Source organism: Anolis carolinensis, chromosome 3 (assembly GCF_035594765.1).
Source record: "Anolis carolinensis isolate JA03-04 chromosome 3, rAnoCar3.1.pri, whole genome shotgun sequence".
Classification (NCBI taxonomy): domain Eukaryota; kingdom Metazoa; phylum Chordata; class Lepidosauria; order Squamata; family Dactyloidae; genus Anolis; species Anolis carolinensis.
In genome coordinates this window covers 5179509-5195322 of record NC_085843.1, presented here as the reverse complement: position 1 = coordinate 5195322, position 15814 = coordinate 5179509, and the positions used below count along the sequence as shown (strand labels likewise).

The following is a 15814-nucleotide window of genomic DNA, read 5'->3' as shown; positions in this document are numbered from 1 at the left end:
GACACAGCAAACAAGATAGATATGCTGGATTTCATTTCACAGAATCCCAAGTCTAGGACTTTGTGATGTATTTTCGGATGATGTGTGCAGATCCCAGTTGGGTGGCCTTTTGCAGTTGGCAGATCATAATTTTGTCAATGGCTATTGTTTCCAAATGCCGGCTGAGATCTTTTGGCATGGCACCCAGTGTGCCCATCACCACTGGGACCACCTGCACTGGTTTCTGCCAGAGTCTTTGAAGTTCAATCTTGAGGTCCTGATATTATTATTATTATTATTATTATTATTATTATTACAACTCCCAGTCACTCCTTACCCAGCATCAATCTTCCATCTCACATTTGTATGATATCTAATACTCCAGAGGACAGGATCAGGATCCAAAGTAACCTTCATAGAGGAGAGCGGCTCCAAATGAAGTTCAATATGTATGGCAGAAAACATGAAAACACGAGAGCCCAAGCTGCAGCAGCTAAAAAGGCCTGGCCACGCATTGCTGTGGCATAGTCTGGCGATTAGGGATCCCTTTGGTTAGGAAAGCAGCCTGGCATTGAAGCTTCAAGGCTGTTCTATCATGGCAACATTTTTTAAAAGTGGTGTTACACTCCGCACACAGCTATGAGGTCCTTTGGTTAATGTAGTGGTTTCAGTTCCGGGGGGGGGGGGGGGGGGGGGGCTCTGCGCATGCGTGGTAAACAATGGGGGGTGTTCTGTTATTTGGACTTCATTTTTCTAAGTTTTTTGATTGAAAGACATAGATTGGATGACCATGTCTTTTGTGGCCAAAGTTGGTGTGATTTGGTCCAGTGGTTTTGTTGTTTACTACATGGGAAAAACACACATTACATTTTTATATATATAGATGGTGCAAGCAGCTTTGTATCTGTTTTGGGAAGAAGGTGACCACGATTAATTTTACATTATGTTATTAATACAAAATGCACTGTTAGTACTACAGTATTACCACCACCTCCCTTGACTGGGACTCATGGCAGATAGGCAACCAATTCTTTTTTGCATCTGACAAACCAAGTGTAATGAAGTACAAATTTTGGTTTACAGATGTTATGTTTAATTGTGTGTTTATGTTTTAAAAGGGTAAGTATTACAGTTATTGCATCTCAGCACTCAGAGGCTGGTTGCCATGGAGAAGTAGGCAGAGCCAACTGCCGTTTAGTTGAAGAAGTGCAGAGTTTTAAAAAGTCAGTCTGTGCTCTGATGAGGCACAGGGAAGATTGATTCCAGGTTGATGGGATCAAGGAGACTCAATTGTTCATTTTGAGTCGGTTTTAAATAAGTATGGTGACTCATTTAATGTAGTCTGTGTCCTGGTAAGGAACAGAGAATCTGTGATAGTATATCACAGGGGTGACTGTGGTTTGAAGTCACTGGATAGTCCAAGTTTCAGACTTTGGGAACCAATCCCAGCTGGACTCACAGAGATCCATTGAAGTAATGGTTTAAAAGTAGGAGAGGAATAGGTTTTAACTACTTTAAAAGAAGTGATACTTTAGAGAGTTGATTCATCTCATTCTAGTATTGTAACTGTTAATAAGAATACCTCTAAGTGAGAAACAATATTGTAACCACTAAGCTCTGTGCCTGAATAAACTTGTTATTGTTTTCCAACATCTAAGCCTCTGTCGCATATATTCTAAACCAAGTTACGCTACCCTTTAAAGTAAAAGTAAACATCTCCCTGTGTCTTTGGTGGTTTGCATCTTTCCAAATTGGTGTTAGTTGTTCATAGTACTTTACAAATTGGTGGCAGTCGTTATAAATTCTTCACACCAAGTTTCGGCACCTAGTTAAACAGCCTTTTCTAAGGTCCTAACCTGACTTATGTCTCCTTTTTCTGATTCCGCAGGGAGAAGAAACCCAAGAAATGGGAGTGCACGTGCGTCAGGAAAGGGACAAATGCCAGCTAAAGCCCTCTTGCCATCCACATCAGTTGTGTTTCCTCCACTTAGCTCAAGAGAGACGAAAATGGACGGGAAATGCCTGCTCAGAGCACCAAGCAGTGCTGTCAAATAAAACCTGGAGACAACTATCTTTTCATTTGTGTTTTTTCCATTCTCATCCCCAGCTATCTCACTGTATGGTTTGAGAGCTTAAGTGGGGAAGTTGTAACATTGACATCTTGGAGGCTGTGTTTCAGTGGGCCACATCTCTTACCCCCTCCCCAATTACTTCCCATCTACTCCCCAAGTCTTGGAAGGCGAGACGTCCCAAACACTCCAGCAAGGCACACATGAGCTGCAGGTTGCGTCTCCCCTTGGCAAAGACCCTTCTGGGAACAAGGTCTTCTGGTCTTTTGTGCACAAATGTTTTTGGTCTTTAACTCCCACAATTCCCAAAAGCCTGGGAGTTGAAGTCCAAAATACCCGAGTCCCAGGCTCTCCTGGGACAGATGAAGCTCCTGCCTTTTACCACTCTTACCACCGGAGCGGTACCTATTGATCTACTCACACTGGCATGTTTTCGAACTGCTAGGTTGGCAGAAGCTGGAGCTAACAGCGGCCGCTCACGGGGTTTGAACCTTTCGGTCTGCAAGTTTAGCAGCTCAGTGCTTTAACACACTTCACCACCGGGGCTCCTTAAGGTCCTTTAAAAAAAAAAATAAGAATTAAGATACCATATTCGCACTGACCCTATGGATAGGCTGACCCATGGATAAGTTGATCTTTTAGACCAGTGGTTTCCAACCTTTTTTTGATCAGGGACCACTCTGACCATGGACCATTCTCCAACTTTAGTATCAAAAGGGTTACAAATCAGTTTTTGGTCAACTTTACTTTCGGTTTGGTTATTTGGGGTGCTGATCCAGAAAATATCTAGCATTGGATAGACTACATCAGCTCTAGTTTCCAATACACAACATATGCCATCCAGTCGGTCAACTTTAGATTCAGTTTGGTTATTTGGGGTGCAGATTCAGAAAATATCTAGCATTGGATAGACCACATCAGCTCTAGTTTCCAATACACAACATATGCCATCCAGTCGGTCAACTTTAGATTTGGTTTGGTTATTTGGGGTGCAGATTCAAAAAATATGTAGCATTGGATAGACCACATCAGCTCTAGTTTCCGATACAGAACATATGCCACCTGGCAGTTGCCATCCGCTCACCCACAAAAAAGCTTATTTAATCATCTAGAGCTGATGTGGTCTATCCAATGCAATTTTCTGAATCAGCACCCCAAATAACCCCAGGAACAGGCCTAAAAACGAAGACACCAAGGCACCCCTGCTTTCAGGCACCATATGGAATGGCTCCACTCAGGGGGAGGGAGGAGGAGAAGCGGCAGTCAGAAGGCTTGTTCTTGTGCCTTTCATTGGTAGCCAGCCTCCCCTCCTGATGTTCCTGTTGCCTCAGCACTACAAGAGGGTTCTGCAAGACCAGTCGCTCTTGTTGCAATGGTGTAGTAGCCGTGAGGCCGCAGACCATATTTTAGTTCTTAGGGACCACTGGTGGTCAACGGATCACAGGTTAGGAACCACCGTTTTAGACTGTATGTAAGCTAAAGGTAAAGGTTTCCCCTGACGTTAAAGTCCAGTCGTGTCCTACTCTGGGGGTTGGTGCTCATCCCCATTTCTAAGCCAAAGAGCTGGCGTTGTCCGCAGATACCTCCATGACTGCATGGAGTACTGTTACCTTCCCGCCAGAGTGGTACCTATTGATCTACTCACATTTGCATGTTTTTGAACTGCTAGGCTGGCAGAAGCTGGGGCTAATATCCAGAGTATATGCCAGCTTGCTCTAGAAAGAAGGCTGACCTGACCCTGTGTCCTCACTTGCCAGGAAGTCTTGAGCTCAAGCAGGTGCGCCAGGACCACAAGACACGGAGCCACGGCTGGGAGAAAAATACCATTTATTTACAAGTAGAAACATTATTTAAAATGACACATTTGATTGCTAAACTCTCTACGAAGGCGGATAATGAGAGGGCTGTTTGTGGGGGCCCCCTCAGGCAGTGTCCTTTCCCCAAACCACCACAGCAGCAGCCCTCTCGCCGGGGCAGCCCCCCAACCAAGGAAGGAAGGAAGGAAGGAAGACCCCCTCCTACCGGCAAAGCCTCCTTTCTTTCGGCTGAGGCACTCTGCTCCCTGCAGGAGCAAGAGAAAGAGAGTCCCCTCCAGAAAGAGGGGGAGCAAATGCTCTCACAGGGAGCAGGGCCCCAGCACCACCCCCGGGCCGGAGGAGGAGGGAAGGACAAGGAGGAGGACCTCACTTCCTGGGCCTGGCAATGAGGGACAGCTGTCACTCACTCCGACCGGAAAGCTCCCCCCACTCCCTGGCACAGCTAGCCCCATGTCCACCCACCTGCCAGAGGAACACTGCGCTGAAGGGTCCCCCCCCACAGCAGTGCCTACAGAGTACAATACAAAGCGACACAGCTAAGTAAAGCCTGTGGGGAAAAGGGAAGGGGAAGGCAGGCCTGTACAAAGCGCTTCTGCTTGTGCCCCTCCCTCCCTCCTTCTCCTCCAAGAAAAGGCCCTTAAGGCAGCCCCCCCCCCCACCCTTCCTCCCCCCAAGAACACCTTGCTCTCACAGGTACACGTTGCTCTCACTCAGGCTCTCCAGTGACTTTGGGAAACTGGTGGAAGACGCTTTGGAAGAACAGTGCTGCTTTGGTGCAGGAGACTCAGGACAAGCGGCTGGCTGGTTTCTCGTTCCCTTTCGGACCAAGGAGAAGCAACTGGTTCTTGGTGTGTCTTTTGACGGAAGTGTTTTGAGTTCATTCTTCAGGACTTCTGGGCCTTCCGGCAAGGAAGTGATCTTGGGAGGGACCCATGTGAGGATGGACTGTCCACTGCACTGATATGGGAAACCAAGTGCTGCAAATGTGCATGCCCCTTCCTGCACCCAATGGAAAAGGGGAACCGCTGGTCTCACACAGGGAAACCTTGGTTCCTACGGTGCCAGGTATGTGGGTGAAAGGAAACCGATCCCAGTCCCTGTGACGAGGCCGCCTCAGGGTTGCCCAGCTCTGCCCAATGCTTCCGGACTGGAGCCCAGTATGCTTTGGAGAAGCTCTCGTTTTGTTGGCAAAAATCCCCAGCGCACGCTCACAGGCAGGTGCTCAAACGGTGCATGTGCGTGGCCCTTCCAAGCCGGCTTTAACCATCACACTGAAACTGTATGAAGGTGGGGAGGGGGTGCCATTGCCTTCAGGGGGGCTGTGTGAGCAGTAGGAGGGAGGAGAGAAGGGGGAAAGGCGGCAGGGGACTCAGGCGGCGGCAGCAGTGGTGGCGGTGGGGTGGCGGCAGCACCTGGTTCCCTCTCGGTTGGGGGAGACGGTGCCCAGGGTGGCAGGGGGATAAGAGGACTCTTTCCCAAGCAGGAAAGGTGAGATTAGAATTTTGTGTTTCTCAGCAACTTGGTGTTGTTGGCCTGCGGGAGAACAAAAGAACACACAGAATGGAGGGTCAGTACAGTTGCCCTGAGGTTCCCTACAGCCAAGATTACCTGGCATTTGACATTCAGGGGGAGAGATCCAAACCATGTCTCTGGCAGCAGCCCTTCTCCCAGGTCACAGTCCTCTGAAACTTTCCTCTGTGGTGCAAGGACACAGCAATGCTCTGCCCAGCCCTCAGCCTCCCCCTGCTAATCCAAATGGAGCACCAACATTGAGTGACTTTCAGCAGGATGACCAAGGAGAAAATGGCCTCAACAGTGACCCCAAACCTGCCACCTGAGGCCGCTGCTGGACATTCAAGTGCTTTGTTCTGTGGGAGGCAAGCACAGCCTCCCTCATATTGTTGGACTGTAACTCCCATCTGCCTTAGGCAGTGTGGCCAATAGTTAGGAATGCTGGGGGAGGCAGTTCTGCATCACCTGGAGCAGGCACCCCTAAACTGGAGCCCTCCAGATGTTTGGGCCTTCAACTCCCAGAAGCTCTCACCAGCTGGAAGTTGGGGGCCCAAACAGCTGGAGGACTGCATTTTGAGGATGCCTGACCTGGAGGGCCACAATTCTGTCCATACCTGAGAGGAGAAAACCAGAACCAACCACCTTTCCCATTCTCTGCCCTACAACTGTTCAGATGAAATTCAAGATCTGCAGCTCACACTGTCTGGTGCTGCCCCCCCCCCCCTTCCCCGAAGGTGCCTTAAACTGAGGTTCTGCTGGAGACCTCAAGATTATCTACCAATCCCAGCACACTTTGCCTGCACAATACTGAAGGCTGGGATCATGGACTCATTCATCCCTGCTAGGAAAGCATTTCTACCTCATTCTGCTCCTAATATCTCAAGAGCTGAAACAAGAAGTGAGTCACACTTTGGCTGACCTGCTTCATGCCATGCCCATCCTTCCTGATACTAAAATGCTTTTCCAATGGATCCCTTACCGCTCTGCTTTGGAAGGCTTTACATAAGTGAAACAGGGGGATAAACGCTCAGCTCAGCCTCCCTACCTTGCCCCTGGGAGACGCAGATGTCCTGGGGGACCTCCGGATGCCGCCTCGGGGGGAGTTTTTGGGAGTCACTTTCCGGTTTGCCCCTCGGCGGAGGAGGCTGTTGCCCAGCTTCTTCGGTGTGTTCAGGAGGGTGAAGGCCAGGGACTGGCGCCTCTCCGGCTGCAGAGGAGAGAGAGCAGGACTGAGCCATCCCTTTGCTCTGGCAGGATGCTTCTTGCCCCCAACAGACAGGGGAATTCTCTGAAGGTGGGATATTGTGTGTGGTTCCTCTGCTACTGCAGAGAGTGGCCTGGAGAACTTGTAGGAGAGATCATGGCAGTCTCTGTGGGGCTTCCTCACCTGTTTGTCGGCTGCCTGGCCCTTGCTCTTCTTGCTTCCCGCTTGGCTGCTGTGCTTGTGATCCTCAGTCCGGCCTTTGGGGGTCTGAGGCCGCGGGAAGCAGCTGGCAGATTTCTTGGACTGGAGAAAGAGAAGGATGAGAAGGGTAGGGGCTTAGAACACTTGAGGGGCCACAGGGATGGACAACTGTGCAAGGCGCCCCACTGCTTTGAGAAATACCAAATGAAGACATGCTCAGCTGGAGAGAAGAAAAAGGACTCCCACAGTTTCACAATGCTCTTTCTGTCCAGAGAAATTGCACCAAGACTCCAGAGGCCTTAACCTTGAGGAAAGCTGTTCTTTCCCCATTTCTGCCCGAGAGAAGTTCTCTAACATGACAAGATCAAGTATGGGAGAAGAAGAGGCTCTCCAAACTCACATCAGGACTTTCAAAAAACCCCAAAACAATGGAGACGGAAAGGACTTTATTCCTCTACACAAGCAGCCCTCAGTCCAAAGTGAAGTCTGACACCTGATGATCAGAAAAGCAATAAATGTGGGGAAGGGACTTCCATTCCTAGTATATTCCAAGTAAGTCCTCAAAATCTGGGGGGTTAAGAGGTCCACACAGTCAACCTATCCCTCCCTGAGCCCTTCAAACTTCTCCAAATTAAATAAAGGAACAGAGTCATACATGGGATGCCTAGTGGCTCCAGAGGAGAAGGCAAGAGGACTGGCACTAGTTGTCCTGGCTTGATTTAAGGTTCTTGCAGCCACAGCCTCCCTCCATAGCTGCCTGGGGGGTGGGATGGGCCAACCCAAAGCCCAGCAGAGGGGCTGCTCACCTCGGGGGTGCCTAGGCCATGCTGGGGTTCATCTGAAAGGCGCTTCCTTTGCTGCCGGGTGGCAATGCCTCCTTCTGTCCCGGCAGTGCTCAGGGTGCTGCGACGGGTGCTGCGGACTTCCGCCACCTGAGAGGGCAGCAGAGTGGCTCTTCGGAGAGTCTCCTTCGGATCGCCGGTCAGAATCTCTTCATCTGTGATGGTGGTCAGTGACTGCGAGGGCTGGGGAGGCGGGAGGAGAGGGGAAGAAAGGAGACCTCGTGAGGGCAAGGAAGGGTGCCCATAGGGGAACAGTGACAAATAGACACACCACACATCTGCTGAAGAGCCAGGTCGGAGGAAGCTCAGACCCTGGAAGTTTTGTTACTTGACATGAATAGCAACTATTGCACAGAGCTCTGTGGGGTTTAAAATGTGAGGGGAGGGCTGAGGTATGCAGCTGGAACAAGAGGTGAGTGTCCTGAAGAAGCAACACAGGCGGAGGGATAACAGCCCAACTAACTCCTCGTACCTTTTAAACGTTGTAAACTGCTGCAAACAGTAGAACATGAATAATCTTAAATAATCAGAGCCTGATTTTTTTTGGCTGATGTGATTTTGTAGTTTGGCCAGAGCTTCAACCATTGCAATTTGACTGGGAAGGTGACAGTGTTGCAAAACTTGTTTATTCCCAAGCAAAGCCAGGCTGTTCTCTAAACAGTAGACCACTTTTGTACACAGAACAGTCCATGGTACAATGCAACTAAAGTGTACAGAAATTTGCATGGAAACTTGGCCAAGTTGCAAAGACAGTTCATTAGGTCAAATACATTTCTGGCTGGGACAGAGGAAGGTTGCTTTTAAAATAACTGTGTTAGATAACAATTTTCCCAAGCCATGCTTTCTAGACTGCAAAAACACAGGTTCCCATGGGGCGGGCGGGGCGGGGGGGGGGGGGGGGAGAGAGAGAGAGAGAGAGGGGGAAATCCCTATCAGGAGACCCAATCCCTGTTATTTTCAGTTCAGGAATCTTCACAACTTTCTCTCCACGAATCTTACCCTGTTTCCATGCACATTCCCAAGCAATCTCCTCCCCCCCCCCCCCCACACACATACAGGACCACCCACCCACTCACCCCCACACACAAAGGCCCCTGTCCTCACCCTGGACTCCAGTGGGTAGCAGGTCTTGAGGTGAGGCGGACAGACCCTGTTGCGCTCCTGCAGTTCGGCAATTCGGTTCCATTCGTCCAACGGCTCCGGCTCATCATGGCAAGAGCCCACATAGAAGCTGCTGCTGCGGCGGCGGCCTAAGAAGGGGAAAGGCGGAGGAGAAAAATCAGTCTAGGTGTCAAACTCAGAGAAAAGGTGACTGAGCAAACTCTGGCCCTTCTCCAGGTGTTTTGGACTTCAATGGCGGGAAGCCTGAAGTTTACCAATGCCTGAGAAAGAGGCTCCTGGGCCTGCTTTGCCAAGGCTCTGCACAATTCCTGGCTTCTTCTCTCAGGATTAATGCAAGCCCTAGGACCCAGACCCCCAATCTCCGCCACTCACCAGTCCCGGTCCCTCCGGCAGTGGGCTGGGGGTGCCTCAGAGAGCTGCTGCGGGTGGTGGGCCGGTAGCCAGGGAGGCTCATCAGAGCTGCGTTGCTGGTTGCCGTGTCGTTGGGGGAGGATGAGCTCAGCCGGTTGAGGGACTCTGGGGAGGCGAGGCTGGGCAAGGAGCGGGTGGAGGACGTGGCGGCCGAGCGCAGGCGGGTCTTGAGCGTCTCTTGGCTGGAGGCCTGGGAGCTCTCAGAATGGATGCTGAAGAAGGACTCGTTGGGGCTGATGGGGCCCTCTGCCTCGGGACGTTTCTGTGGAGGAGGAGGAGCAGGGTGAGCGCCAGGAAGAGGAGAGCTTGTGGTCTACTAGGAATCATAGCACACCACAAGCAGAACACGAGCCAATATAGTGTGACGTGGTAGTTTAAAAAAGCCATTAAAAAGATTCTGGGCTGCATCAATAGGAGCACAAGGTTCAGTTCAAGGGGAGTTATAGTCCTGCTCTATTCTGCTTTAGTCAGACCTCACCTGGAATAACACTGGGACAAGTTTTGGGGAAAGCAATTCAAGGACATTGACCAGTGGGAAGGTGTCTAGAGAATGGCCAGCAAAATAGTCAAAAGTCTGGAAAGCTTGAATCTCTATGAGGAGTTGCTTAGGGAGTTGGGGATGTTCAGCTTGGAGAAAAGAAGTGGACATGAGAGCCAGGTTTAAATATTTGAAAGCATGCCCCATTGGGGAAGTGGCAAGCTTGCTTTATGCTGCTCCAGACACTAGGATACAATGGAGCAATGGATTCAAACTTCAGGAGAAGAGAATCCGCCAAAACATTAGGAAGAACCTCCTTGAAAGTTAGACCTGTTCAACAGTGGATTAAATTGCCTGGGAGTTCAGTGGAGTCTCCTTTTCTGGGGGATTTCAAGCAGAGGCTGGATGGCCATCTGTCAGGAGGGCCAATAATAATGTGTGTTCCTTCATGGCAGAAGTGGGTTGGTCTGGATGGCTTTTGGGGATCCCTTCCAACTCTATGAGCCCATCTCTGTTTCTCAGGTTACACCAAAAGACAAGGAAGGCTACCCTGTGCTTGGCCAAAGAGACAATAGTGATTTCCTTCCACTTGTATGGTAGGAATGGGCAGGAGTCGCCAGACCTGTCCCTTGGGGGACACCTGCTGCCCCCCTGCATCTGACCAGGCACTTAGGGGTCCTTTCCCTCAGAATCTGTCTCCTGAACCACGACTCCACGCACATGAGCCGCCCACGAGGGCTGCCACCACGCCTCTGCTCCCACCCGAGGCACACCCCACATTACTTTGGTCATGGTGATGCTGATGACCTGTGTGGTGCGCCGTCGGCCGGAGAGGGTCTTGTGCCCAGACTCAAAGGAAGCTTCAGTCGCAGAGGCCATGCTGTTCTCGAGTTTGGAGCGGGAGCGGGTGGGGATCGGAGTGAAGTAGAGGCTCTCCAGGGACTCCATCTTGCGGGGCAGCTGCGTCTGGGAGGCCTTGGACCGCTCTGCTGGGCCAGACTCCGAGAGGGAGCGACGGGTTCTCCGGCTGCAGCAAGAAAAGAGAGCAGGAAGGGTCAGCACAAAGGGCCATGGGCTCTTCCTGTGGGGCACATGGGGCAGCCGAGGCTTGGAGGACCACAGAAGGACCGACCTTCCACGCTTCTTCTGTTCCACCACCATTGTCCACTCAGAGCCCAAGTCCCCATCTACACTGACCATTGTATGCACTTTAAAGTTAGCTTCAAATTGCAGTGGCCAGGGAACAAATTCCCACAAAAACATGCAAAAGAAAGCCCATCATGAGTGTCAGTGCTTTATGGTTTTTGTAATCCCCATCTGGGCCTCAGACTGGTTCTAGGATTCCTTATGGAACCAGCAGTAAAAACCATTTCCATCAAATACTGGTTAAATGATCAGTAGTGATGTGGCCCAAGACTACAACAATAATAATAACTTTATTCTTATATCCTGCCGCCCATCTTCCCAAAGAGACTTGGGGCGGCTCACATGGGGACCAAGCCCATGTGGCATATCTTTGTCAAGGCCTCTAAATGAAGAAGCCAAAGACACTGGCATAGAGCTAGTGTACTACAACACAGCTAGTGTTGTTTCCCATTACAATAAGAAAGAAGGCAGATAAAACCAAAGCAGCTGCCAAGACTCACACTCCCCTCTGCCCCACTGCTGCAGACAAGGCCCTTCCCAGCATTGGGACTTCTCAGCTCAGCCTTCTTGCATCCTTGCGGGGGGAGGTACCTGGTGAAGTTGAGGGGCTGTGTTTCCTCGCTGGCGCTCAAGTCCAGGCTGTCAGTGCTGATGTCGGCAGCACTCTGCCGGAAGGTTTCGCGGCTCTTGAGGGTGTCTTTGGCCACCTGGAACTTGCCCTGCTCTCGCAGTTGCCGGTCAGCAAACTCCACCTGCGTTTTGAGGGGAGCGAAAGGGAAGGGAAGAGAGAGGTGAGAGCTCTAGGCTGGTAAGATATCAAATTCAAATACTTATCCACACATCTGCAGACATTAAAGCAGGCATGGGTAAATTTCGGCCCTCCAGTAGGCTATTAGGAATTGTGGGAGTTGAAAGCACATGGGAGGACCGAAGGTTGCCCATGTCTGCATTAAAACAACTGGGCTCACAAAGTGAACTTGGTTGAAAAACTAAACCAAATCATAACTTGCAAAAGCACTAGATGGCACCTAGCTGGCTGAGAAAGAAAAAAAAGTGGCAGTGATATCTTGCTGTTACTTAGATCTATGGAACGAGCAAAGCATCAGTGGCACAACGGGTTAAATGCCTGAGCTGCTGAACTTCCTGACTGGAAGATTGGCAGTTTGAATCCCGCGGGATGGGGTGAGCTCCCACTGTTAGCTCCAGCTTCTGCCAACCTAGCAGAAACATGCAAATGCGAGCAGATCAATAAGTACTGCCTCAGAGGGAAAGTAAACGGCGCTCCATGCAGTCATGCCGGCCACATGACCTAGAAAGCATCTACGGACAACGTAGGCTCTGCAGTTTAGAAATGGAGATGAGCACCAACCCACAGAACCGGAAGGGGAAGCTTTTACCTTATTTGTGTTGATTGTTTCTAGGCACTGAATGTTTGCCCTGAGTCCACTCGGGGAGAGAGGGCGGAATACAAATTAAGTGTTGTTGTTGTTATTATTATTAAATGCAGAACTCGGGTTAAATAGTTTCCAGTGTTTTTTTCTCCATTTGTTTACTGGCATACAAGATGAACTTTATTACTCTACGCATTGCAAACATTTTTCAACTTCAGGTATGAGATGAGCCTAATGTGAAACGCCTTGTCAGATAAGGATAAAAAGAACCTAAAAAATTGACTGTTATGACCGAAATGATAAAAGCTCTCTCTCTCATACACACACACACAACCAACTGGAATGGGAAAAGTATTTGTTAATGTGGACAGAAAGCTGCTGTAGAGTCATCACTGAGAATTAAAGCCCCCACTTTTCTTCTTCTCACACAAGTATGGGCTTGGTGCATTTGTTTGCTCCACTGCCTTGTCTGCCATTTGCTCTTTCTTTAGAAGATGTGAACCTGCTTTAAATTAAGACTTGGAGCAATGGGTTCAAATTATAGGAAAACAGATTCCACCTGGACATTAGGAAGAACTTCCTGATCATAAGAAGAGCAGTTCAACTTTCTGCCTTGGGAGTTCGCTGGAGGCTCCTTCTTTGGAAGCTTTTAAGCAGAGGCCAAATGGTCATCGGTCTGGGGTGCTTTGACGGTGCTTCTCCTGCCTGGCAGAAGGGGGTTGGACTAAATGGCCCCTGGGGTCTCTTCGAAATCTATGATTCTATGTAATAGGTTATGATTTTCTGGCCATCTGTGGTCGATTCCCACCAGTTGCTACCTGCTTCTTGGCAGCGGGTTGGACTGGATAGCCCATGAGATCTCTTCCAACTCTAGGATTCTATGATTTTATGAAATGCAACTGGAAGATGGCAAGGATTCAGTTGAGGACCCTCTGAAAAGCCATTGCCTGTGTTCCTCCAGTGTTCAGGGTCAAGACTAAGCAGCTACATAGAGCTTTCTTGCTTGGGCCAGTGAAGGCATGGCTTGTTGCCATTGTGTGCCTACAAGTCATTTCCGAATTAGGGAAACCCTAAAAAGAACTGATCACTGTGTTTTCTAGGGCTGAGAGTGTGTGGCTTTCCCAAGATGGCCTTCCATGGTCGAGGGGGAAATTGAACCCTGATCTCCTATGCTCAAGCCACTATGTCACGCTGACTATTCATGCAAATAGGGGCCAGGAATAAAATCAGGGATTAGTACTGCCGTATGCTGAGAGCCAACCTTGTTCACACCAAGCCTCACCTGTGCCTCCAGGCTCCGGACGCGGCCGGTGAGGTTCTTGCAGCTGAGCTCAGACTCCTTTGCTTGCATCACCGTGTGCTGCAGCTCTTTGACCAGGCGCTCCGACTCGGCCTTCAGCTCCATGTTCTCTTTCTCCAGCTGTTCCAGGCCTTTCAGCTTCTTCGCCAGCTCTTGATTCTCCTGCTTCTTTGCATTGTAATGTGTTTTGGCCTTCTCCATCTAAGGAGAGAGTCAGAGGGGTAAATATGAAGCACAGCAAGAGGGTAAGGCTCAACCCATCCTGACCTGCAGAAGGCAGCCAAGTTGTCACTTGTACCTGGGCCTTGTAATGCTCCGTGGCCTTTTCCTTCTGTGTAAGCTGTGCTTGGAGCTCACCCGCCTTTTCGTTCGCCTGTCTCACCATGGCCTGCAATTCTTCTTCACGTTTCTATCGAGAGAAAAAAGAGAAAGAGGACCCAGGTTTCCTTCTAACATCCAGAGAGGAAAACTCCTAAGTTTTCTTCTCAATTGATATGTCAATTCCTCTCCCATGATAGTTACACTACTGGAATAAAGCAATGAAGGTGAAGCCCTTTCCCTTGTAAATTGAGGATAAATTAGTAAACTAAGCATTTGAGCAGTAATTGCAGCAGTGCAATAATGAGAATAATTTAAAGTGATTGACTAAAGGACTGACTCCGGACTTCAATTTTGAACTTGTGTGATTTTAATTGCTGTTTTAATAATTTATGTTTTAATACTTCATTTTAATTGTAATTGTTACTTTTGAATTGTATGTTGGCATCAAATTGCTGCCGGTTGTGAGGCCGTCTTGAGTCCCCTTCCAGGTGAGAAGGGAAGGGTATAAGTATGGGAAATAAATAAATAAGTCTGGTGAATCAAGGGTCCAAGCGTATTGAAAGGAAGGCATTTCTGTCCCATGCTCTGACACACCAGAATTTGTGGAGAATGAGGCCCCAAGCTCAGCACCTTTACAGTCTAACGTAGTAGCCCTAATTTGAATTTAACCATGACATTCCAGTTAAAAGAAAACGCAAGCATTTTTCTCAGAGAGTTCCATCCCTAATTCATTCATCAGAGCTATCCTTCCAAACATAGCCCTTCACTAGAGTATGCTGACAAAAGCCCAAGCCTAGAACAAAGCACAACTAACAATGAGGATTTCAGGCAATTTTGAAAGACACACAATACACAGAAGCTTAGGTGAGGAGTGGTGAACCAAAGGCACAGCGTTCCCGTCAGAGAGAACGGGCACCTTCGACTATCCCTACTGTGGAGTACAATCCTCCATCTAAAGGAATTTCTCCCCCACCTTGCTTTGGTGCCTTTCAGGAGTGTCTGGCTGGCTATGGTCCTGAGGTCAGCTTTCCTGGGTCTATCAGGGGTCACAGTGAGACAGGCAATCCAAAGCATTGGGTAAAGCAATAGTGCACAGAGGGCACGGGAGCCTTGGGCCACTAGTGTAAGGGGAGTGGGGAAAGTAAGCTCTTGCTTTGCTAGTACTGTGTGTGAGTGAGTGTGCCCTTGAAGAACACATACAGAAAGGAGTAGCTAATGGGATCATATTGGGACCGATAGAAAGATGTCTGTAGCACAAGCTTTCATAGACTTCAATCTGCTTCATTAGTGGCATGTGCAGTTCTCTGCCTCCTACTCCATTCTCAGCCCCCTCCTAACGAAGCACATAGAGAAACATTTTAATGGATCTCGTGGCCAAAGGGGATTTTAATGCGCACCCCTTTCCATCTCAGATCAAGACAGCTGGGGCCAAAGCCCCATTTATGAGTTTCTCTGTCTGATAAGTTCACACACCCCACTCCGGAATCTTACCTGTGCCTTCTGCAGGTGGGTCTGGCCAGCTTTCTCTTGCTGAGACAACTTTTGCTTCAGCTCGTCCACCTGGAAAGCAGAAGGGGAGCAAAACAAAACAGTCATTCCAGCCCCTCCCCACCATGCCTCAAGCCCTGCTTTGCCATGTACTTTCCTCTCCCCAGACTTTCCATCCAATGCACAGAAATATCCTGCAACTCCCCCTTTTCCTAGATATACCCCAAAGGAATGGAAGCTGGGATCCTTCCTCTAACAATTTCCATGGAGAACCCATGGCATGATTTGTGTCTGTAACAAAGGGCTAACCTCCCTTCTTACTCAGCTTGGTCTTGCCGCATGGTTATGCCACAACCTCTCATAATCAAACTTTCTGCAATTCCAGCTTCTGTATTCAGAGGAGCTACAAAGTCACTGGGGTTTGGGATATAGGCTTCCCACAAAAGTGGGAAAAAAGGAAAAAAAAATTAAACTGGAGGGAATGCCTCTATAGGAATCCCTGGGTCCTCCAGTGCAACATTATAGTCTACCTC

At 49.3% G+C, this 15814-nt stretch overlaps 1 protein-coding gene across 3 annotated transcripts in view; it reads right to left on the bottom strand.

Annotated features, from left to right (window-relative positions):
- Positions 1–3858: 3858 nt before the first annotated feature.
- The window catches only part of LOC100566838 (nuclear mitotic apparatus protein 1), a 29049-nt gene continuing 17093 nt past the window's right edge, over positions 3859–15814 (bottom strand). For 2 of the 3 annotated variants that reach the window (XM_062974419.1, XM_062974417.1), the window contains 11 exons: positions 15285–15353; positions 13771–13881; positions 13455–13673; positions 11373–11533; positions 10419–10662; positions 9119–9419; positions 8729–8874; positions 7589–7807; positions 6765–6884; positions 6423–6584; positions 3859–5398 (listed from right to left, as the gene is read on the bottom strand). In XM_062974419.1, coding sequence (XP_062830489.1) covers positions 5360–5398; positions 6423–6584; positions 6765–6884; positions 7589–7807; positions 8729–8874; positions 9119–9419; positions 10419–10662; positions 11373–11533; positions 13455–13673; positions 13771–13881; positions 15285–15353 — 1791 coding nt within the window. In that variant the 3' untranslated portion in view covers positions 3859–5359. The remainder of the gene's footprint in view (positions 5399–6422; positions 6585–6764; positions 6885–7588; positions 7808–8728; positions 8875–9118; positions 9420–10418; positions 10663–11372; positions 11534–13454; positions 13674–13770; positions 13882–15284; positions 15354–15814) is intronic. The other variant, XM_062974418.1, reaches the window with a different exon arrangement.